Raw genomic sequence first — 25,448 nt, 5'->3', positions numbered from 1 at the left:
TCTGGCAGCTCTGCGCATGCACATACTGGAAACAGGCTCCAGCTGTTCTTCTGCCCCACTGATGTCCATTCTGAAGACAGCTGATAACTGTCAGACAGTCCTGGCCCCATCTCTGCCTCCGGCACAGAGCACTCGTCAGAGCCTTCTCCAGACTCCAGGACTGGCCCATGTTCCTCCCCAACCTCCTCACTGTCTGAATCTACTGCCAGATCTGCTGGTAGGCCACAAGAGTCTTTCCTCACTGGATAACTTTTAAAACTAGAAGCAAGTGTATTTTTTCAGCATCTTTGCAGCATTTTTGTGCATTTGTCACAAAGATAGGACTCTGACATTAGACAGCAGAGGGCGTATGGCATGCAGTCTTACCCATCACTTAGCATTTCCATGAACAGGGAACCTGGTAGGTACTATTGAGGGCGGGGGTGTCCTTTCATTGGTGAGGCACAGCTCTGGAAACATACGTGCAAATATATCTCACACCATTCCTGCTAAGTGCAACACAATATGGTATAGAAGGTAAAAAATCTAGAGTTACAATAATAAAAGGCATAGGCAACATTAGCCAGGTACTAATGTGCTTTATCATTTGTGTTTATAGCTCAGGCACATGTACAAGCCATGAAAAAAAAAGGTGTAGGTAAAAAGCTTACTTAGATATTGTATAAACACCAGTTGCTCAGCACAGCGTGACCTATTTAGATTCTGTTCTTCTTTATTATCATGATTTGTTTTTATTTTATTCAAAACAAAATTAAAATACAAAACTCTCCCCCCCACAAAAAAAAATTTCCAAAGGGACAAAAGGAAAAAGAACCACAAAACACAAAGCATTAAAAAGGTGCATAAAACACGCACACACATATTATCCCCTCTACCCTGTTTCCCTGAAAATAAGACCTCCCTGGATAATAAGCCCAATCAGTCTTTTGCATGCATGCACTAAAATAAACCCTCCCCCAAAAATAAGCCCTCCATGAAAATATTGCAACACAGCAGCAGCCATGAAGTGACCATGCTCGCTGCCTCCTGCACTTCAAAAATAATAAGACCTCCCCAAAAATAAGGCTAAGTGCTTATTTCTGGTGTCCAAAGAAAATAAGACCCTGTCTTATTTTCAGGGAAACATTGAACATTGATTAATACATTACTACAACATTTGTTCCCATCCCTTGCGAAACAGGCCCTCCACATTTTTTTAAACTACTGAATATAGATTCAGTTCTGAAGTGAGCTTATCCTCCTTCAGTTCATGCAAAAAAGAAGATTTTTTTTTTAAAAAAAAACTGGAAGTGAACTGAACTGCAGTCTGAGACATTTCTCATTGAACATAATTTATGATGCCATTACAACACAATAGGCATCATTCAGCTTAACAAGTTATTAAACCAATTCTGCAAAATACACTCAACATCTGCACCCTGTAATTGCAACTTGTTTGGTTCTGGGGAAGAAAAACAGAGATACAATTGTAATAGAGACACAATTTGTGTTTCTGTTGATGAAAATCTATGAAGTCAGCCACCACTTGTCTGGCTGAGGATGAGTTTTTGCAGTCGTTGTCTGCGTGTGAACCTCGGCATTTAATCGTTTATCTCATGGTTCTGTTGGGGTGCTACAAAGTTGGTTTTATGGCTTGGGTTCCACTGGGAAGAGGAGTACTATAGCTTGCTCCAGGCAACACTTTCACATGTTCAGTTCAAAATACGAAGGGCACAAGTGAGTGATGGGACGCAATAATATCTATTCCATCAACAGAGTTGCCTGGAACAAGGAACCTGGTTCTCCATCAGTCACTTTCATAAGAGCTACACATCTGCTAGGGAGGTTCCAACCTATGTGGAACCATTGCAAACAATTGTGCTAGAAGTGTGATCTTCCCTTGTGTGACTAGGAGGAGGAGGAAAGTTTGCAGAAAAATGCATATACTGTATATTAAGCAGCGGTGGGTTATGACCGCTATGCCCTGGTATGGGCATACCAGTGCCTGCCAGGAGCACCAGGTACCGTTCTGGTACGGTGCTCCCGAGGGCCCACCCGCCTGCGCTCCTTACTGGTATTTGAAGCTTTTGGGGCTTCCACGCAGGTGCACGGAGTGCATGGCGCCTGCGCAACGCTCCTCCGAGCAGCTGGAGTGTCACAGGCAGTAAGTATGCATGCATGTATGCGTGTGCTGTAGTGGGCACCCAGACCTGTTGCACCGTACCAGTTGCAACAGGATCCAGAACCCCCCACTGATATTAAACCCTTAGTTACTCCTCAAAATGCAGAAAGCATGCCACTTTACCTTTTAAAAAAATCACTGAAATTTGAGCAAGAGGTTTTTTTTTTTGCTCGCTGCTGCCTTTGGTTTGCAAAAGAGAGATGCCCAATTATATTACAGTACACGAAATCCAGGGTTTCTTTGTTGATCATATAGAAATCCTTGTTCTTCATACGGCTTGTCCTGCTTTGTTGTCTGCTTAATGTTACACTCTGCTTTCCTCATAGCAACATTGCTCATAACACAACTGTGACTTTTCTTTCTCAGGCAGCTTCTCATAGGCTGATTAGGACTGAGAGGCAGTGCCTGGCCCGAGGTCAAATATTATATCCTAGTGACTTTGTATCCGTAATTATTAGCCAGGAATGCAAATGTTCTGCTATTTTATGCTCAATAATTTGATTTGTATCATGCAAACAGAATGACTTTATTATAATTGAGTGGTCCTTGGTCATCTCAGAGTTTGATTGCTTTGTTGCAGACATTTCATCACCATACTAGGTGACATCGTCAGTGCTAGTAGGGAGTGGGGTTTGCTCTCATTTTATATTTTAATGATTTGCCCTGCCAGAGCTGGTGGGAGTGGTTTTGGTTGTTCTTTGGTTGGGCTATTTACTATTAGCTTGTTTGACAGTCCCTTGATTGCAAGTTGTTTACTTCTTGATTGTTGGTCTGATATTAATCTTGGTGTTAATCTATGCTCATTTGGGTTTCAATTGTTGGTGCTGGTTTATTATAATTGCTATTGCTGAGAAATAAATAGTGAACTAACTTAAAAGAATACAAGAGAAAGAAGCAAAGGTGGTATTCAGCAGGTTCTGACCAGTTCTGGAGAACCAGTAGTGGAAATTTTGAGTAGTTCGGAGAACTGGTAAATACCACCTCTGACTGGCCCCGCCCCCATTTATTCTCTGCCTCCCAAGTCCCAGCTGATTGGGAGAGAATGGGGATTTTGCAGTATCCTTCCCCTGGAGTGATGAAGGAATGGAGATTTTACAATATAATTCCCCTGCCACGCCCACCAAGCCATGCCACACCACGCCCACCAAGCCACGCCCACAGAACCTGTAGTTAAAATTTTTGAATCCCACCACTGGAAAGAAGTACTTTTTTCCTAATTTATACAAAAGCACTGTTTGGGCTAGCACCAGCCTGGCCCAGTTGGTTTATGTGCCTAAACGAATGCTAGAATCTGGAACACCTCATTCCTCATCTAGCATCTTAAACAGTTCACCATGCTTCTTATTCTAGGAGACACAGGTATATGGCATAAAGGAAGAATCAGGTTTCTAAGCATCCAGATATTGATGAACTTTGCTCTCATCATTCTGAATCAATAACTATGGTAGCCAGAATAGATAGGAACTGGAATTCTCCACCCATCACCTCTCCACTCCTGTTGCTTAAAGGAATTTGGAAGCTGGCAATTCTTATGAATCCCTATTGCAAGTCTACGGCCTTACACAGGCCTTGTTTACAATCTTGCAACTAAAGCAGCTTTTGCCAGACACTTAATGTATTACATTTTATATTACAAGACTTCTGCATTTCATGTACTGAATATTGTCTCCTTCGTACAATTCCTTGGAGCTTTCCCTGCAAGCATTTATTCATTTGTGTGTGTGTATGCATACATACACATAGATACACATATACACCACCCATTTTGGAGACTTGTAAACAGTATGACAGTTTATAATAGAATACAATAAAGCCATCCTTAATGAACCAATTAAAACATCTCATCAAAAAAACAAAATGAAAATGAAGTCTAATAAAATTAACTTGTGTCAAACAAGCAGCCCATCCCTTTCTCCACTCATCTCCTCAGTTGAGCAAGAGATTCCTATCAGCCTTGTAAGCAAGTTGATTTCAATTAAATTTACTCCGTATACCCAACAACTTCAAGCAAACCTGGTCAGATGAATAGCTCTTTCCTATGTAGTCAAAAGTCTGAAAGAGAGCAGAGCCTTCAGTCAGGTTGTATTAAAGGATTTCTGGTATCGAAATCCTTCTGATAAACCCTTCCCTATGACGAGTTTACCTTCTTACTAGAACGTTTTGCAACCACATAGTTTCCCCCTCAGTAACGTGACCATGGCTTTAGCTCCGATGACCCTCTCTAGACTAGGAAACGATGCAAGATCACCCAAGGTGTTTCCCTTTACAGTTGCTCATTATGAAGAGACTAAGACAATGGTATCTTGGTTTGGGAAAATTGGGAAATGAGGAAATTCATTATAATTTCTACAGAGGCAAACAGAGCCTTTTTGAAGGACTCTGTGTTTGCCTACTTCTCTTGCTAACTGCTTTGGATATTTCCTATTAATTGATTCAAAGAAGTTAGACACCTTCAAAATGACAAGCTTATTTGGACCTTTAGTCCTTTGGCTAAATATTGCAATGTTTAACAAGTAAGACTAGAGCTGAAGTGACCTAGATACAGGGCCACCCTAAGCATGCTGTGAAATGTGGATTTGCTTCAAATTGAGATATGGAATATTTATTTGAATGGGACATGGCATTGGTTGGGTATGATGATTTTGTCTGGATTTGGAATGGGGAAATATTGTGTATTGGAGCTGGTCTTTTTTTAAAGGAGAAACTGTCTCTTTTTACCATGTTAAATTTTAAGGGGATTACTCTAGGATATCAGGGGCTATTTTATGCCTTTTAAATGGAGTTTTGTTTACAGCTAAGACTTGAGATCAAGAATGTTGAGTTTTATATATATGCTAATTAGTGTTAATATTTTAGTGTTCTGCTTGGACTTTTTGTTGATAATTGGATAAGGAGAAGATGTTACTTATTTAATTTGCCTATTGTTAAAAGATGAGTTATAGTATGAAGACTTTTATATTTGTTAATTAAGAGAAGGTGAAGAGATTATGAAATTGTTTATTTTCTTAAGGGGGTTATTTTTACTTTTTTGCTTTCTTGCACTCTTTTTCATTTCTTTGTCTATTGTCTTTTATTTTTGTTTCTAAAACTTTTAATAAAATTATTACAACAAAAAAAAAGAAGATACAAGAAAATTGCATAAACTGTTTGCTGCCTTGAGTCATTTATAAAAGTACTAAAATGTGGTATATAAATAAAGAAAAAGAAACAGTAACATACCCAGTCACAAAAATGATTCAAATTGGTGGGAGCACAGAGAAAGCAGTTAAAAATAAGCATGTTAAAATATACAAATACATACTGATAAAGCTTCGGCTTATAACACACCAGATTTCATTATGGTTGAAAAAAAAGTGTGCATAATTGATAAGGCATTACTAGGAAATAGTATCAGATAGAGAATTGGAAAAGATCACAAAAAAATTTCATGACCTGAACATTGAAGTTGAAAGATTATGGCATAAACCAGTTATGGTAGTCCAGCACACTGGTGCCATATTCCCCCCCAAATAATCTTAGATGGCTCTTAGAAAACCTATGCATTGACAAAATTTCCATCTGTCAATTACAAAAGGCCACATACTTGGATAATGTATACTATGCCAATACATTATGACATTCTAAGTTATTGGGAATGTAGAAAGTTAGCACCCACCCATGTCCTAGACCTAGAAGAAAGAAATATTTTGAGAAATATTAAAAAAGGCAGAATATTATATTTCCCAGGGTGAGAAATGGAGAAGCAATGCTCTTGGAAAGCAGCCCCCGCCTTTCGTAATAGCCCCCAACAGATGTCAGCACTTAAGAGATAAAAAATATAGCTAGCTCTATTCATAAGCAAATACCTTCACTCATGATCCAACAAAGGTAGGATTAGCCCCCACCCTCAGTAGGAATTGCTCAACACAAGCCTTCATTGCATCAGCAGCCCAAACTTCCACCAAACTTAGCTCAGACATACATGACCCTGGGAGTCTGACAACAGCCAATAGAGCTTCCAGTTCTGGAACTGGAAGCTCAAGTTCAAAGCTCAAGGGGAGGCATAACTCCATGTGATCAGCTGCCCAGAATCACCCATGTTCTTCTGCTTCGTCAATAATTGGACTTTTTTTCCAATCAGCCTCCAGCTTCCATTTTATCTCCAGTGCCTTTCTCCCAGCTTGGAAATAAACCAGATGGATATTCCTTCCAACAGGAAGAATTCAGTGTGTATGAAGGCCAATACCAACTAAAGAATTGATGGCTATGATTTCGCATTGTTGTGTATTTGATGATGATGATGATGATGATGATGATGATGATGACGACGACGACGACAACCCCTCCGAGAAGCTTTACCTTGTCGTGGTGGAGGGGCTTGCACACTCTAATGATCCTAAGGGATATGCTGAACAGGTACAACCATATAAGACAGGTCTTAGGTGAAGGGCCAGACAAAATTTGCTCCACAACCTATTCAAATATGGTGAATACGAAAAAAATGAAATTTATGCTGGCTGAACTGTCATCCAGATTAACAAGGGTTCCGTTGGATGCTATGGCTCCTGGGCATTCTGCGCAAAATGAGCTACAGGGCTCAGCTCCCTCTGTTAGGCAACCAGGGCATGGAGCCGACAAGCTACTGGAAGAAAAAGTGAAAAAGCGAAAAATCTGGACTAGGGAAGAAAACATCTCTATTATGAAAGCTTACTATCAGTCTGAGCCAGCAAAACATGGATTTCAAAAATGAATGTATCAGATTTGGAAGGTGAACCACATGGACTGTGATATCAGTGAACAAAGGCTAATGGACCAACGATGTGTAATTCTAAGCCACAAATTTTTCACTACAGCAGAATTAATAGAAATCGAAGAGAAAACAACTAATGGTCTGAGTATACCAAAAAGAAGAATAACATCAAGAATGATTTGCAGACTCAAAAGCAAACTGAGAAGAAAGGGAGGAAGAGGATGCTGAAATGGATGAAGATAAAGAACAAGGAAGCATTGAAGAACAAACACCAACAGATATTGCTCAATTAGCAGAGAAAATATAGCATCAAATGGAAGATCCTGAAAAAACATATTTGCCAAAGCTGAACCAAGTGAACCGGAAAGAATTGAGAAAGATACTAAAAAAGGTCAATGAAGCTGTGCAAACCATTCAAACCACTACATTAGCTGAAACAAACCAGTTGATGTATGCAGCAGCCTTCATAACCACGAAAGAATTGGGTTTGAAAATACAAAAGAACCAAAGAGGCAAGAAGAGGAAGCCTAAATAGAAAATCCGGTTGGAATTGAAGATCAAAAAATTTCGTGGAGACTTGAGCAACTTGAAGAACCTAAGGCAAGGTCAGCTGAAGAACAAACAGGTCAAAAGCAGCCTGGAAGCAAGATACGATTTGGAGAATAAAGAGATTGCAATAGTAATTGAAGAGCTGAAGCAAAGGGTTGTTGCCGTTGCTGAAAAGATTAAAAGATATGAAAACCGAGTAACTCAATTCAAGGAAAACTCACAGTTCAGAACAAATCAGCACCAGTTTTATAAGAGCTTAGAAAGTGGAGCTGGAGTAACAACAATGAAAAGCCTGATAAAGAGAAAGCTCTGAAATTCTGGAAGAATTTGTGGGAAAACAACAAGAAGCACAACAGAAATGCAAAATGGATCAAACAGATTGAGGATTCTATTAAAGTGCATAAAATGGAAGATGTGAAAATAACAAAAGAAATGGTGCAAAGACAGTCAAGAAAAGTGAAGAACTGGAGTGCACCTGGACCAGATGAGTTACATGGCTTCTGGTTAAAGGCACTTACAAGTGTGCACAAAAGATTGGCAGCCCAAATGAACCAGATCTTAAAAACACCTGAAAATGATGAATGGATGACAACTGGAAGGACATTTTTGATCCAAAAATATAAAGAAAAACGAAAGGATCCTGGAAACTATAGGCCAATCATCTGTTTGCCAACAACCTACAAGCTCCTTACTGGTATCATTGCAAATCAAATTTATGGATACTTGGAAAGAAATAAGTTGCTTCCTGTAGAACAGAAAGGATGCTGCAAAAATTCAAGAGGAACAAAGGAGCAACTGCTGATTGACAAACTAATCCTATAGAATTCAAAGAAAAGACGAACCAACCTGTTCATGGTTTGGATAGACTATAAGAAAACATTTGATTCAGTTCCCCATAGCTGGATCAAGAAATGCCTGAAAATCTTTGGCATCAGCAGCAACATACAAAAAATCATGGAAACTTCAATGAACCTCTGGAAAACGAAGCTTATAGCTAATGAAGAAGTACTGGGTGAAGTTTAAATTAAATGAAGAATTTTCCAGGGCGATTCCCTTTCACCCCTACTTTTTATACTCTCAATGCTACCACTGACAATCATTTTGAAGAAGATGAACTATGGATACGAACTTGCAAAGAAAGGACTGAAAATTTCGCAATTGGTGTACAAGGATTATTTGAAGCTGTTTGGTAAAACAAAAGCTGAACTGAATTTATTAATTGAAAGCACAGAATTTAGCCAAAACATTGGTATGCAGTTTGGAATGGACAAATGTGCAACAATGGCAACCAAAGCAGGAAAGGTCATAGAAGATGATGGAATAGAACTTGAGAATGAAGAAATGATAAAGGCAGTAAAACCAGAAGAAGGCTACAAGTACTTGGGGATTTTAGAGACCTCTGACTTAATGCATAATAAAGTCAAGAAATTAACTTCAGCCAAGTACATTTGACGAATTCACAAGATATTAAAGTCCAAATTGAGTGGAGGAAACATCATAAAAGCCATAAATACCTGGGCTATACCTGTGATCCGATACTCTGCAGGAATAATTGACTGGACCCAGATGGAGTTGGACAATTTGGACAGAAAAACAAGGAAACTTATAACAATGAATCATGCTTTGCACTCTAAAAGTGATATCTACCAAGAGCAGAGGATGGTCGATGATTCCTACAAGTAAAACAGACTGTGGAAGAAGAAAAACACAGCTTGAATGATTACATCCAGAAAAGTGAAGAACCAATGATTAAGGAAGTAAATAAAGGAGGCCTTTTAAAGACAACTATGTCAAAAGCTGAATATAAGAAAGAAGTAGTTGAGAAGTGAGCTGAAAATTGGAAAAACAAAGCTATGCATAGCCAATACTTGAAAAGTATTGAAGGCAAAGCTGACCAAAAACTAACTTGGAACTGGTTAAGACCAGGAGCACTGGAAAAAGAAACAGAAGGCTTTATTTTGGCAGCTCAAGAGCAAGCCTTAGCCACAAATTACATGAAGGCAAAAATTCAACATGTTACCACCAACAGCAAATGTCACCTCTGTAATGAGAAAGATGAGACAGTCAACCACTTGTCTCGTGTGTTGTCTCGATTGTAATTGGAGCCCTTGGAACAATACCCAAAGGGCTACCTCGCTATTTGGAAATTTTAAATTTATCAGATTTGAACATTCTGATTCTACAAAAAACCACCCTACTTGGAACAGCTTATATCCTCTGACGTTACCTTAACAGTTCCTAGGTCTTTGGTTAGGACTCAAGCTGTTGAGCTACCAACCAGCCCCAAAGGCTGTGAATCTCACCAAAGATTAATCACATATAATAATAATGCCTACAAGTGCTCTACCTGGGATCCAAATTTGAAGGTGTATCGCCAAATGCTAAAGCCAAACGTGTCTTGACCAATATCAAAACACACATTTCACTTTTAACTGAAAAGAATCATTTTGCTCAGCTGAGATGCAATTCTCCACTGGGATAGCTGCAGGCAAGTGTTAAGCAGCCATTTTGTTCCCTTTCATTTGCAGCGAAATTGTCTTTGATCCTTTTGAAGCATTTTTTTTCCAGTGAATCCATTTGCTAGATTAAATAATCATCCGGATACATGACTATCTCCAAGAACACTTCCCCAGCCCCCAGAATTCTTTATATTCTTGATTCATAATGTATACCTGTATTTGACATGTGACATTTTTGACAATATAGGGAGAGAATAAGCAAAATATGCAGCTTTTAATTTCACACTTTTATTTTTATTCATTTATTTCCTAGCTAACAAAAATTCCCAAGCGGTACACAAGGGTCAGTAAGAATCATCATCACCCCTTTAATTCCATGTTTAGCCTACTTTTGGAATGTGCATAGTTTGTGCAATTCACATTGCTTCGTCTTGGAATCAAGACAGAAGAGAGGATTCCTTAAGGCAGAGAAAAACACTGTTTCAGGAAATGGGTCATGTGAATGTAGAGATGCTTCAAAGAAAGGCCTGGAATTCCATGGTTTTGGTCTGTGTACCACTGAAAAGGAAGAGAAACATTATCTTAATCCTATGTTTCTTAAGCAGAATTCAAACAAACAGAAAAAAAAACTTTTACAAGATGGGGTGGGGGACAGAAAAGGGGATTTGGGTCTTTGCATCTCATCTATGCTCTCATCCTCTAAGGAAGTGTAGGAAGTTAGCACCCATCTCCTAGAAAAATGAAATATTCTAGGAAATATTGAAAAGGCAGAATATTATATTTCCCTGGATGAGAAATGGAGAAACATGTTTTTAGGCAGGAAACAGACTCACTCTTAATAGCCCCCACCATCCTCAATATCCCTCAGCAGATGTTCACATTTAAGAGATAAAGAGATAGCTAGGTCATTTCGTAGGCAAACGCCCTCACCCAAGATCCAACAAAGGTAGGATTAGCCCTCTACCCATCTCACCACATGGCACCTGGGAAGATTACATCACCCAGCAAGGCTCAACCAAGCCTGGGACTCAGGATGGCCTACAGAATTGCCCCTGCATGGCCCCATGGGAGTCTGACAACCAATCAGAATGCAAGCTCAAATTCAAAAGCCTAGAGAGGGTATAAAATTCAGGCACCCTCAGCATCTCTCCCCTTTTTTTTCTTCACCCAACCTCTTCAAGGCATGTGATCCTGTCCACGATTAAAATCATCTTTCCAAACAGCCACCATGTTTCCAGTGACTTTCTCCCCACTTGGAACTGAACCCAGATGGACATTTCTTCAAATAGAAGGTTGCATAGCAAGACCCTGCCATTCTAGCATGTTATAGAAAGGTGGTTTTCTGTTTCAAGAACAAAAGCCAAAATGTGTTTGATTATCTTTTGTAACAAAAGCCACTTAGTTCCTGAAGGGGCAACAAGGTTACAATGGCAAACATCCAAGCTGAAGGAGCCAATCTGTACTGATTGTAATGAAAACAGCTGATATAATCATTAGGATTTGTCTTGGAACGAGGCCTTCAAAATTGCAAAATAAGCCCCCTCCCTCCCTCCATTTATATTCCATTTATATGTATGCTTTGACAAGTAGCATAAACATGCTGGTTTCCTATCAGAGGTAACCTCCCCCACCCCAAGTTTAGAACAATTTTGGCATCTAGGGCAAATCTCCCTTTTATACAGAAGAATAGAATTGGAAGGTACTTTGAAGGTTTTCTAGTCCAACCCTTTGCTTTGGCAGGAAACCCTATACCGTTTCAGATAAATGGTTGTCCAATCTTTTCTTAAAAACTTCCAGTGTTGGAGCACACACAAACATCTGGAGCCAAGACATTCCATTGGTTGATTAATCTGCCAGTAATTTTCTCCTTAGTTCCAGGTTGGTTCTCTCGATTAGTTTCCACCCTCCTCTCTTATTGGGAAATAACCTGCCTTCTATTGAGGGCCTGTACACTGCACAATTCAAAAAGAGGGCCGTGAAAATATTTACAGACCCCTCACATTCTGGACATAAATTGTTTCAACTCCTACCCTAAAAAGGAAGCTATAGGGCACTGCACACCAAGACAACTAGACACAAGAACAGTTTTTCCCCCGAACGCCATCACTCTGCTAAACAAATAATTCCCTCAACATTGTCAAACTATTCACTAAGGCTATATTACTATTAGTCTTCTCATCGTTCCTATCACCCATCTCCTCCCACTTATGACTGCATGACTGTAAATATGTTGCTTGTATACTTATGATTTATATTTATATTGATTGTTTCCTGATTGCTTATTTGTACCCTATGAGTATCATTAAGTGTTGTACCTTACGATTCTTGACAAATATATCTTGTCTTTTTATGTCCACTGAGAGCATATGCACCAAAGACAAATTTCTTGTGGGTCCAATCACACTTGGCCAATAAAGAATTCAATTCAATTCAATTCAATTCAATTCAATTCAATTCTATTCTATTCAATTCAATTCTATTCTATTCTATTCTATTCTATTCTATATAAGTTGTGGTAGAGCAGGCACTTGCATCTATGATTCCAGTTTAAAAGGAAAATTGGATTTAAGGAGATGAGTCTTGTCCTTTGTCCATTGGAGAAATATTTGAGGCTCCCTACATAAGCAAGGGGTATTGTTCCTATAGGCACCATGGTGCTTACGATACCCTGAAAAGCATTGGCTAGACCCAAAATTTAGCCTAAAATTACCTTGCTTATAGGTTAAATCCCAAATGATCAGCAAAAGCTGTGGCATTTTCATGTTCCCACCTAAAATTTTGCAATACTTTGGATGAGAAAGTGAAGTTTGGTTTGGTTTGGTTTTATTGGACTTATATGCCGCCCTTCTCCCAAAGGACTCAGGGTGGCGTACAACATAAAAACACACATGACAAAAGTTAAAAAAGAGTAAATAAGAAATCCAATAACCTTCAATTGACAATTTACATCGAATTTAGGATTAAATTAAAATTGACAATTTAAAATTAATAATGTATTTTATTCTATTCAGGCCAGGCAGGCTTGCTGAAAAAGCCAACTTTTTAGGGTGCCCTGGAAGGACCGGAGGTCGGGGGTTATGCAAAACTCCAGGGGCAGCTCATTCCAAGGGGAAGGCACTCCCACAGAGAAGGCTCTCCCCCTGGGGGTCGCCAGCCGACACTGCCTGGCCGACGGCATCCTGAGGAGGCCAACTCTGTGGGATCGTACTGGACGGTGGAAGGCTACCAGTGGCAGTAGGCGGTCTCGCAAGTACCCTGGGCCTAAGCCATGGAGCGCTTTAAAGATCATAATTAACACCTTGAATCGCACCCAGAAAACAACTGGCAACCAATACAAATGAAGTGAAAATCTGTGACCTTTAGTAATTTCTCAAGATTTAGGCCATTTTACAAACAATATTATTGGGCATATTTTGGACCTACAGTGCCATACCTGCTAAACAGAATTTTAATTAAAGGAATATTTGAGATTAATTATATTTTATTTAATTAGTTGTAGTATTTGGAGACTTGATTTTAATTCCAGAAGTCCCCCCCCCCCCATTCTTTCCCATGTACTCTAATATATTGTCTGGCTAAGCTACATATCATTGTGGCCTGGAACAATGAATAAAAACTAATCAAAGAGAGACGCAATCTGGAATTAAGGAGAAACTTCCTAACAGTGAGGACAATTAACCAGTGGAACAGTTTGCTGCCAGATGTTGTCACTGGAGAATTTTAAGAGGAGAATGGACAGTCTGGAATGGTATAGGACTATGATGGCAAACCTCTGGCACGTGTGCCATGGCACAGAGAGCCATCTCTGTGGGCATGTGTGCCATCGCCAGCTGCTCTTCTGGTTTTCAGTATATCCACTGGTCTTTACGGGTGCCAGAGCACCAGAAAATGGCCTGAAAACGGCCAAAAAAAGAGGCCAAAAAACAGGCATGAATGTACCAGCCAGCTTGTCTTCAGGTTTCCAGCACTCTGGTGCAGGCGCATGCACGCATATTCTGGTTTGGGCATTCAGTGCCGAAAAGTTCTATACCAGGTCACTGGTATAGGATCTCCTGCTTGAGCTAAACTAAAAGACCTCCAAGGTCCTTTCCAGGTCAATTCTGATTGAGTTGCAGTAGCAGCTGCCGTTCAAAGCAGCATATGTAGCAGTCCCTCCTACTGCTTTACTATTGGAAAACCTGAAACACAAGTTATGAATGGATTGCCATGGAGAAAATCTATGTGGCCACTAAGAATCAATTCTGACTTAATGCCATGATGTAATCAAAATCAATCAATCAATCAGTCCTCCCATTTTCCACTCATAAAGGCAACTCTGTAAAGTAAGCTGAACTGGGTGAGAATAACTTCCCCAAATTTATCAATGGATTGCCATGGAGAAAATCTATGTGGCCACTAAGAATCAATACTGACTTAATGCCATGATGTAATCAAAATCAATCAATCAATCAGTCCTCCCATTTTCCACTCATAAAGGCAACTCTGTAAAGTAAGCTGAACTGGGTGAGAATAACTTCCCCAAATTTAGCAGTTGAAACATCTATGACTGAGGGTGGATTAAAAGCTATCCCCACTCCAAAGGTAACACTGAACAACTATCCCAAATTATTTGCGTGACCCATTAATGCTGAAATGATTTGATCATATCTACCATTGCTTGAAAATCCACTTGTGCATTGACTAAGGCTTTGGAGATCTGTGCCGAGTTCTGAAAATGAACATTATCTGAAATATCAAGCAAGGAAGAAAAGAAATTAGGAAAGTGAATGTGGCTGATGAAAAACAAGAATCCTACCAGTCTGACAAATAGCAGAAAGCACGCAAGAGTAGAACATTAGACTCATGTCATGAGTTAACAAGCGATATAGCAGGGTCGATCAACAATGAGTCAGCGGTGCTCAATGTGCCAGATAGAAAATGAAAATATGTCTAAATGTATTGACCCTGCTCACAGGAACAGAGAAATGCTTAATGTTTTTTTAACAAAGTGGTTCTCTCTCAGGATTGGTACTGGTTTTTCATAGACCTCACCATCTGCCGTTCCATGGATGAGAAGGTAATCCACATTATGGAAATTCTGAGCCCTTGCCATAACCGTTGAATTCTGAAAGGGAAAATAATTAACAATTACGCAGCTGTCAAAAGGAAAAAGGATAGGTGCCTTCGTTACCAATTGTCCTATGTTCTTGTGACAGTAATCTATCAGCCAGTGAAAAGTTTTTCTCTACTTTCTGCTAATTGTTCTTAAATCTCAGGCGTAATGGGTTTTATTTAAGGAATTACCGTATTTTTCAGACTATAAGACGCACCAAGATTTTGAAGAGGAACTTAAAAAAAAAGTTTTTGCACTCTGCTGACCTCTCCAAAACGGCCCATTTTTCGGGAAAACGGGCCCATTTTTTGTCAAAAAAGGGCATGCATAGCCTTTAGGAGGCTCATAGAATGCTCCTGGGGGATGCCCCCCCCAAAACGACCCCAAAATGGCCCGTTTTTCACTCATTTCTGCCCTCCACAGTCCCCAGGAGCACTCTGGAACATCCTAAAAGCTATGCACAACCATTTTTGTGAAGGGGGGGGGAGTTTTGGGAGGCCAAAAATGCTGTATTCAGTGTGTAAGAAGCACCCAGATTTTTTGAGGGAAAAAGATGAATCTTATACTCTGAAAAATATGGTACCTGCAAATACAGATAGACCTCAATTTACAAGAGTTCATTTAGTGACTGTTCAAAGTCACAACAGCACTGACAAAAGTGACGTAGGACCAATTTTCACACTTGTGACTGTTACGGCATCCCCATGGTCATGTGATCAAAATTTAACTGCTTGGCAACTGGTTCATATTTATGAAGGTTACAATGTCCTGGGTTTGTGTGTGTGTGTGTGTGCATGTGTGTGTGTGTCTATGTGTGTGTGTGTGTGTGAGAGAGAGATGTGATCACTTTCTGAGACCTTCTGACAAAGTTAACGGGGAAGCCAGATTCATTTAACAACCATATTACTAACTTAACAACTGCAGTGAATCACTTAACAACTGTTAAGTGTTGTAAAATGGGGTAAAACTCACTTAACAAATGTCTCACTTAGCAACAGAAATTTTGGGTCAATTGTGGTCAAAAGTTGAGGACTAGCACAAGATCGGCAGATGTAAAGAGACCTGGTCCATAGAACTGCCAAGAGTCGGACATGACTGAATGGTTAACATCATAATCATCTCACAGAAATATTCAACGCAAGACTCACAGGAGTTATAATTAAAAGAGATACAGCCATCAGCCAAGTGTACATTTCGGTAATAAATGGTGTTGCAAATCTATTTTGAAAATTTGTTTGAATCATGGTTACCTTAGGGTTAGTTCAAAGAAATGACTTCCTTCTTAGGTAGCCCAGAAAAGGTATAGCCCAGAAAAGAGAAGCAAGATAAAACTATGAATGGCTCAATAAACATCTCATTTCAACTTAATTTCTCATTTTCCACTGTACCTCATTTTTCCAGTAAAGTTAACCTACTATCTGCCAATCCTTTGAGCTATTCACAAACCATATTGGCACAGAATTGGGTGCCCTCACTGGCAATACCTATCTTGCCAGCCCTTATTCACTGTGTATAGGACATATAAAAAAAAGTTGGAGGATACCTTCCATTTTGTTTCCCTCCCAACCCTCAAATATTAGCAGTCGATAGGAAAACATCTATTGACGCAGGCTGAGTGGGGAAGGTGGCAAGTTTTGATAGACAGACTGACAAGGATATCATCCGCCACTCTGTTTTTGCCCAAGTGGTTTGTGTGAGTGCATCTAAAGGGACTCCAAGTAGCATCTGATAGGCTTCTTTTGGATACATGTTTAACGCTATTACAGAACAGCATTAAACTTTTATTTTAAAAAGCAGACTGAAGAACTATAGAGGAACCCAGTGAGAGTTGAATTTTAAAGCAGCAGAGGCATCTCTCTCCCCCCGCCACTTTCCTCCTTCTGCCCATTGGTCAGCTGCCTTCAGGCCAACTTATCCCTGGTGGGTACAGCAAAAGAGCCAAGTTTTATTTCCCTGGATTTTCTTCCTTCCCAAAGACAGTGCCTGAGGACCACAGGGAGTGATTCAGTACCAACACAGTGGCTCCTATGTCCTGCTGGCCATAAATTGACTATAACACCAACCAACAGAATCAATGAACTGCATCAGCTCACAACCAAGGCTTACTGTTGTGACTTATTGTTGTTGAAATACTGGAACCACTCAAGACATTTTAAGCTATCTCAGTATAGTTTGGGGATGAAGTAACGGCTATGCTATGAGGGCATGGCTTTTTCAGTTTTAAAGGAGACCTTTAATTTCCTTTATAAAAGCATGTGTTACCCTCTGTCAACCTGCCAACCATGCCTACCCCCCCTCCCAATAGACGAGGCCTCCCTATTATGTCCTCACAGCTACGACAGCTCTCCAGGAATGTGTTGGCTCAGGAACGCTGCTGATTGATCAAGACTCAAGCAGTCGCTTGGCAAGAGAACGCAGCCCCGCCATTGGTCGGTCCGTCTGACAACTGATATATAAAGAGCTGTCAGATGGCTAAGCGTTGTTGCTGGTTCCAGAGTTGCCTTACTTGTTAGCATTTACTTGTTAGCCAATAAAGGTTGTTTTGTTCACAACCTGCCTTGCTTCAGTTCCTACCCGCCTGGTTCCCTGAACGGAATACTCCCAATTACCCTCAATATCAATTTAAGACAATGTCAGATGGAAGAACCGGCAGAGACAGGAAGAGGACAGCCCACATACCCAGCCAAGGAGCAAAAGGCAGGAAAAGGAAATTTGAAATTAAATAATAAGAGTGTAATTAAAGTATAGTAATGTTTACACAGTTCTTACTTTGTAATGCTCAAGATTGTCAGATTTGGTGGGAAGACCCATAAATCGTTCAGTGTAGATGGATGCTGCAATATACAATAAATGCAGCTGTCACGTTGCACAGAAACACATTAACACATGGACATAAGAGCAAATGTATTATAAAGCATGCATTTACATTCATTCATGCTGGGCATTCAAGGGGGAAGTTTGGGCAATTTTCTTATAATTTTCCACAAAATGGACAGTTACTGTACTTTTAAAGCTGGCCTCAGGCTACAAAACACATCAAAGCAGCCATAATCACACAAGGGGTAAGCCTACTATTAGCCAGAGTGAAGAGAGTGCCTTCACTTAGTTTGTATATTAAGTGCAAAACCATTTTACGCAGATAGACCTCCTTATTGAATTCATTACGAAAATATACATTTTTTTTTTGCCAAGGAAGCAGGGAGTTGTCAAAATAACACTGTTTGTACCTTAATTTGATGGTTATGTGGAACTAATTACATGTCTCTGTGATTTGCATTCTATGTGTTTTGATTTGTGGGCCGATTACCATTTCCTATAGTTTCTTCAGCAGCAAACCCTTGTGGGGGGGGGGGATGCCTGGGATGGCATAAATAGGGTAATGAAGGTGGAGGAGTGTTCAAGAAGTAGCTGGGCCTGATGCCAAGTTGCCAGCTTCATAGCCACAAGATTGCGTGCAGAACCGATTGAGATGAAGAGCAGGCATCTGAAGCTATGATTGATCTTAAAAAGGGCACCTAATAATTGGACACAGGAGCTGTTTCATGGACAACGGTGTCTTTGAAAAGGCCGGGGATTTGCCGTGTTTGCTTTAAGAACATCTGCTTTGAAGTCATATACCCAGCAGCTCTGCAAACTATTTCAAAGCAAGCTTTGCTCAAGAGAAGGTGTGTTTGTTTTTAAAAGAAAGTGTATTTTGAAGAAGGTGTTTTTAGATGAAGTGTGCCTCACACCTTTTTTTTTCATATGAGCAAAGGCCTAGCAGTGACCTAATTTTTAAAAAATAATCCAGCTGTCAAAACCTCATATTTTTAGTTGTTTTTTTCCATACCATAATATTCCCAGCTGGAAACAGGAGCCACAGCTATTCCACACTTAAACATGCCAGTACCAGACCCAAGTGCCAGAGATGAAATATATCCACCGTAGGACTAGAAGGAAACAAGAGAGAAGTTAATATTTGAAAAGGCAAGTATTTGCTCTCTAAGAATCCAAGTCATAATATACTGAAGCCAAGGAGAACATTTGTTTTGGCATCCAGGAACATAGACTGCTCAACAGTTTCTCCTGAATAATTTTCTATGAGCCACTGGAACAAATGGGACTTCCAAATATTTCTCTTCTTTAAAAATACATCTCTTTAATTCCTCTAGGAGCCTAAAATGTTGCACCTGAGGATGTTGCACCTTATTTTAACCTCATAACAATCTTGGGAGAGTTGATCCCAAATCAGCCAGGTGAGTTCCATAATTGAGTGAGAACCCGAACCTGCATTTTCCCTTCTGCAAGGACAGAAAGAAGAAAGGAACTATGATTCTTACATCGTATTAAACCATATTATGATTTGGGATTGACTTTGCATGTTATGTACACCCAGCTATTATGGCTACAGAAGGTGAAAGAAAATGTTGCTCTGCCCCAGATGTTCTTTTAGCAGACGAGTAACAACCATTTACGTTAGAGATGATCTGTGACAAAATTTCTCAATTTTTCAAGCCTTTTTCATAAAAAGAGAAAATAGCTCTTCTCGGTCATTCTTCATGCCCTTTTGCAGATTGGCACATATCATTTACACATATGAGGGAGACTAAGGAATGTACTAATATTAGGAAAGTTGAAATTCTAGGGCAGGGGTGTCAAACTCACGTCACGTTGTCATGTGACGTATCGCAGCTTCCCCCCCCCCCCTTTGCTAAACCGTGGGCTTAGACAGCTCATGACGCATTCAGCCCATGGGCCGCGAGTTTGACACCCCTGTTCTAAGGCATAATGTTGTTCAAGAATCTGAACTACATTGCGTGGAGATGAATAAAACATTATGTAATATAACAGCATTATCAAGGGACTGCAATCCTTACAAAGTAAGCAACAAAGAAAACTTCTACTAAGATGATGAAGAAGAAAAAAATCAGGAACAGCTTTCCCACAGTGTAGAGTGAGAGAACTGTCTCAGCAGCAGAATTACCCAGCCATTAAAGGGCAGCATAGTATTAATTACTTCATTTGCTATTATAGCACGTGGTAGGACAAGAGAGGTGATTATGGGATTTGAGATATACTAAAATAACATGGCAGTGTTATTGACAATGATGGGCTAGACATCATTTTACTGATCTGTCTCAAGGTGGGAACATGTGCAAAGGAAACCAGAGAAACGGGGTTACTCAGAAATGGGTGCCCACAGTTAAGATGGGCGGCCAATAAATGTAATGACAAATAAAATAAATATGCACACAGGGTATGGGCTTTGATCTTGGGGTCTGCTCACAGAAGATGCCAAGTTATAATGTCCCAAAGGTGCTTTTTCTGGAGGCAGCTGGACTTCCTTGTTTTTCCTTTTGAAGACGTTTCACTTCTCATCCAAGAAGCTTCTTCAGCTCTGACAGGATAGTGGGGAATGGAAGGATTTATATTCCTTGCAGGCAGCTGGTCATTTTCACCCTTTTAGAAAGTCATTGAAGCACTTGGAGGTTTGTCTGTGTCCTCAGGGTCACCTGAGCAGTGCTCCTGGTTCCTGTAGTCTGCAATTTTTTCCTCTGGAAAAGTTCCTATTCCCACACCATTCAAAGGGTGTTCGTCCCAAATTGTATAGCTAAAAGCCTTTGGGATAACCATGCTCTGGATGGCTGAGAATCTCTACAGGCTTTTTGCCAAGTCACAATATCTTTAGTTTGGATTTAACATGTTATATGAATCTAACCATGACACATAAGGCAGGATTATGACACTGTAAAAGTTGTGAAAACCTTATGAGTTGATTCATTGAAAAATAGACTGTGATGAAATAAACCGTAGCTATACATTCCTTTGGTCACAACAATGTTACCTGCTCTCAAACATCAACCAATGAATTCAGTTTTTGACATTTTCCTTTGAGAAAATATGCCATATATAAATATATATATATTTGCCAAGCTGCTTTATGGGAATCCAAGCCAAGGAAGAAGATAAGAAAAACAAACTGCAAGTGACAGGCTAAACAAAACATGATTATTCAGGATTTTTTTAAAAAAAATAAAATAAAATAATATATACATACCCAGCCCCATATGGCTATTCGTTTTTCATCAATAAAACCCATGTCTATAAACTTTCTGTTTGGAAGAAAAATGCACACAATTAATTAAAGAAACATAGATATTTTAAACTACTTTCGGATGCTAGAAAATACAAGAAGGGTTATGTGGCACAAAAATATTTTAAAAATCCTAATTACAGTGCTAATAGATACCAGCTACTTAATATGGGTCTGAGCCTAGTAAAGTCAAAGACAGCAGGTCATTTTGATTTTATCTTAAGCCACAATGTCACATGTATGCGTTTTGGCAACTTTTGCCAAATCTAATCCTAACCTCCTTCTAACCTCTATTTTACAAAAAATTCTGCTTCTAATTTTAAATTGCCCTTTCCAACTATGTTTAAACAAGCCAGGAGAAATTGTGATTTACAAACCTAACTTCACCGACCTTTCATTAACCCTAATCCTGTGGACATGATTAACTTATAACTAATTATATCTGTGTGTATAAATAAAATAAATTCCAAGTAGGAATTTTAAAAAAACAGATTTTATTTTGCCTATGGTATGTTTATCAGGCCAGGGCTGCAAAAATCTTGGCAGTCAAGAGATGACTATAAAACTTGAGAGCCCGCCTGCTGCCAATTACCTCCCACAGACCCATTAGATCTCACAGGGTTGGCCTCCTCCGGGTGCCATCTACCAGCCAATGCCATCTGGCTATTACCCAGGGGAGGGCCTTCTCTGTGGCAGCTCCGGCCCTCTGGAATGAACTCCCCGCAGGGATTCGGACCCTCACCTCTCTCCAGGCCTTCCGAAAAGCTGTCAAAACCTGGCTTTGCCGGCAGGCCTGGGGGTGATGAGTTCCCTCCCCTCTCGACATGTATGGTTGTGCGACTGTTGCTTATTTTTATTATTTGTATTTCGTTTTTATGTTCCCCCTTTTCCCCCTTTTGAATTGTTCGCTGCCCTGAGTCCTCCCGGAGAAGGGAGGCATACAAATAATAAAATTCTATTCTATTCTATTCTATTCTATTCTATTCTATTCTATTCTATTCTATTCTATTCTATTCTATTCTATATACTGGTTTTCTTTGGTGGCATATTCTGGGCATCAGGATTTTAGCAACCTTGATCTGGTAGCCTAGACTATGGGATCTGCTGATGTGCCCAGCTTCAAACATTTAAATCAGAGGTGAGTTTCTCATAATTTTACCACCAGATCTCTGCACCGAAAATGTGAGCATGCACGCTTGTGTATTCTGCACGTGGGTACGGCCTTCCACACATGCACTTTGCTCATGTGCACAGCTTGCACACATGCACATAGCTTAGAAAACGTGTCTAAATAGGACAGGCCCAACGCAGGTTGCCACTACCAGTTTGGTTAAACCAGTCTGAACCGACTGAATACCACCACTGATTTAAATGTAATAGGCGCTTTATCAAAATACAGGATTGTTTCTGATCATGAAAAGGTGGGATAAAAAGCTTTAAATATTATCAATCTGAACCTCCCCCCGGAGTCCTTCGGGATTGGGCGGCATAGAAATCTAATAAATTCAATTCAATTCAATATGTTTCTGTGTGTATACATGCAGCTCTGTGATTTCATGGTGGTGTCTCATCCAGTCTCCTTATCCTATGTTCAAGTCAAAGTTCTATATAAAAACATGTTACTCCAATGGACAGAGAGTACTTTCCTCTATCCAGCTTTTAGGTCTGAATGAGAGAGCCATTTTGATAAATATGCCCAACCTTCCCAAATGGGTCTATATAGATCATCACTGAAAAGTCTTTTGGAGACAAGGTCAATTTTTATTAGACCTTTCTGATATAAGTTTAATGAACTTATTTTTCTTTCAGCTCTCTGTTTTGTAAGTTTGCCTTTATTATTATTCGTCACACAGTCAGCCAGATGTTCAGACTGGATTTAGCATTTTTGTCCACCTATTGAGTCCTTCCCAAGGGAGTCGTGCGGTGGCCTAGAGTTGGAGCTTTTGCCTCACAATCAGAAGGCTGTGAGTTCGATCCTAAACAGAGACAGATATTTCTCTCTCTGGGAATATATCTGCAACAAAACTCCACATTGGTGACAGGAAGGGCATCTGGCCATTTAAAAACTCTGCTAGCTTCATTCAGTTGCCCAGACTCCACTCCACAAGGGATTATGGGGTCGTTAAATAAAGATGTTGATGATTGAGTCCTTCCCAAGACCTGAGATATGCAGATGTGGATGTTTGATAATGTTTGAGATATTGTCACAGGATGTAAGCTGTTCCGAGTAAAGCTGCTTTTTGCAATTGACTAATGGTGAATTTGTTAATGGCAATGGTGTTCAGGTGGTGCTCCAGTTGTTTTGGGATATATTATTAAATGTATTGTTATTTGCCTGAATGACAGAACTACTTAGTAATACTTAGCTTTTAAGTTGCACTTTCACCTATTTAGAGTACTTTCTCTACATTTTCTAGCTGTAATCTTTATCTTCGTCTACAACTTGCAAGGTAAACTGGACAGGTGCAGTGGGGGGCAGGGAATTGAGGCTAAGGAAAAGTCATTTGTCTCAATCTCTGGGAGAAGCAGAATTGAAACTAAGGTGTTCTTAACAATGAACAGACATCTTCTATAAAAACTCCTTTCCTTGTCATTCAGTTGAAAGCATGACTTGGAATCTGAGGTTAGATATGGGAAATCCAAATTCAAATCTCAGTTTATTAATGCTCCCATCAAGATTACATTGCAAGTGAAGCTTCATGAGGCTTCACAAAGAGGTAGCCTAAGAACACAGGATATCCAAAGCAGCGGTAGCATTCAGCAGGTTCTGACCAGTTCTGGAGAACCAGTAGTGGAAATTTTGAGTAGTTCGGAGAACCGGTAAATACCACCTCTGACTGGCCCCACCCCCATCTATTCTCTGCCTCCTGAGTCCCAGCTGATCTGGAGGAAATAGGGATTTTGCAGTATCCTTCCCCTGGAGTTGGGAGGGAATGGAGATTTTGCAGTATCCTTCCCCTGGAGTGGGGAGGGAATGGGAATTTTACAGTACCCTTGCCATGCCCATCAAGTCACACACACCAAGCCAAGCCATGCCCACAGAACCGGTAGTAAAAACATTTGAATCCCACCACTGGTCCAAAGGCATGAGCTTGACGAAGTAACACGGTTAGCAAGAGTTAATATTATGTGGGATCTTATCAGTGGGTCATCAGTGGGTCATAAGGATCTGGCCCATATTTCAATAAAGCAGTCGCAGGAAGAAAGGGCATCAGGAAGGTTGATTTTCACATGTATGGTAGTTAAAAAACAAGCAGGCTTATGGGACCATAACCCCATTATTAGAAACTCGAATGAATGAGGATCATCACCAGGGAATTCAGCAACAGAGTAGCAGAGAAAAAATGACCAAAATATCAAATAGGTGGAAGATTCTTCCGATTGATGCTTACAATAAAACTTCACTTCTTTGGATGGTGTATTATTAATATGTATTGCAAAAAAAACTAAAGTCAACTGAAGACATTCTCTTTTCAATCAACCTTGACACCATGTGATATTCATGCCATTGCAAAAGTGTTCTTCCACTGTCTTTTTTCATATGTGTCTGTCTGTCTTTTTGTCTGCCTGCCTGCCTGCTGTCCATCCATCTATCTGTCCACCTACCTACCTACCTACCTACCTACCTACCTACCTACCTACCTAAAGGGCAGGAATCATGGAAGAGAAGGCTCTTCTCCTTGACCCCGCCAGTCGAAATTCCTTGACTGATGGGATCTGCAGCATGCCTCCTCTTCCAGCGCAGGTGGGGCTGTAGAGTAAAATAGGAAATTTCCCATTATCTTTTTTTCGATAGAAGAGTTCTGCCTGTGCCACCACACTCTGTACCAGTTGTAGCTTCCAAATGTCCTTCAAAGGTAGCCCCATGTAAAGGGCATTGCAGTAGTCCAGACATGAGATGACCAGGGCTTGAATGGCTGAGTGCAGGGACTCCTGATCATGGAAATCCTGCAACTGGTGCACAAACCAACATTGTGCAAAGGCTGTTCTGGTCACAACTGCTACATGCTCTTCAAGTAGAGTCCCAAGCTCAGGAGAATCCCCCTCCCCCCAAGTCATGAACTGGGTCTGTCTGGGATAGTGCCACCCCATCCAGACCTAAATATATCAAAATCCCAGTTCCTAAATGCATGTTTTTGCTGATAAAAAACCTGATAGGTACAGAAAAATGAAATTGTACTTATGAATGAGTATGTGTAAAACTAACCTAGATCACATCTTTCACCTTAGTATCTTCAGTTTATTACTTTATGACACCAATTTAAAACTGTTATGGTTACTATAAAACAAACAATTCTGCTATTGCATTGTACAAAAAAAAAGTAACGATAGCAAAATGGAAATCAAAACGGTAAATTGCCCCATCTGCTTCACTCTGTGCATTT

General features: G+C 40.0%; 1 protein-coding gene across 1 annotated transcript in view; it reads right to left on the bottom strand.

Moving 5' to 3' along the window:
- Positions 1-10,170: 10,170 nt before the first annotated feature.
- Positions 10,171-25,448, bottom strand: part of LOC106539315 (prolyl endopeptidase FAP) — a 60,268-nt gene continuing 44,990 nt past the window's right edge. The window contains exons 21-26 of the mRNA XM_087709737.1: positions 21,028-21,082; positions 18,820-18,919; positions 17,760-17,824; positions 14,930-15,002; positions 14,550-14,623; positions 10,171-10,456 (exon numbers count right to left, since the gene is read on the bottom strand). Coding sequence (XP_087565863.1) covers positions 10,358-10,456; positions 14,550-14,623; positions 14,930-15,002; positions 17,760-17,824; positions 18,820-18,919; positions 21,028-21,082 — 466 coding nt within the window. The 3' untranslated portion in view covers positions 10,171-10,357. The remainder of the gene's footprint in view (positions 10,457-14,549; positions 14,624-14,929; positions 15,003-17,759; positions 17,825-18,819; positions 18,920-21,027; positions 21,083-25,448) is intronic.

Source organism: Thamnophis sirtalis, unplaced genomic scaffold (assembly GCF_051295495.1).
Source record: "Thamnophis sirtalis isolate CommonGarterSnake01/CBP01778 unplaced genomic scaffold, rThaSir2_p1.2 scaffold_1, whole genome shotgun sequence".
NCBI classification, from domain to species: Eukaryota; Metazoa; Chordata; class Lepidosauria; order Squamata; family Natricidae; genus Thamnophis; species Thamnophis sirtalis.
This window is presented reverse-complemented; position numbering and strand designations above follow the sequence as displayed.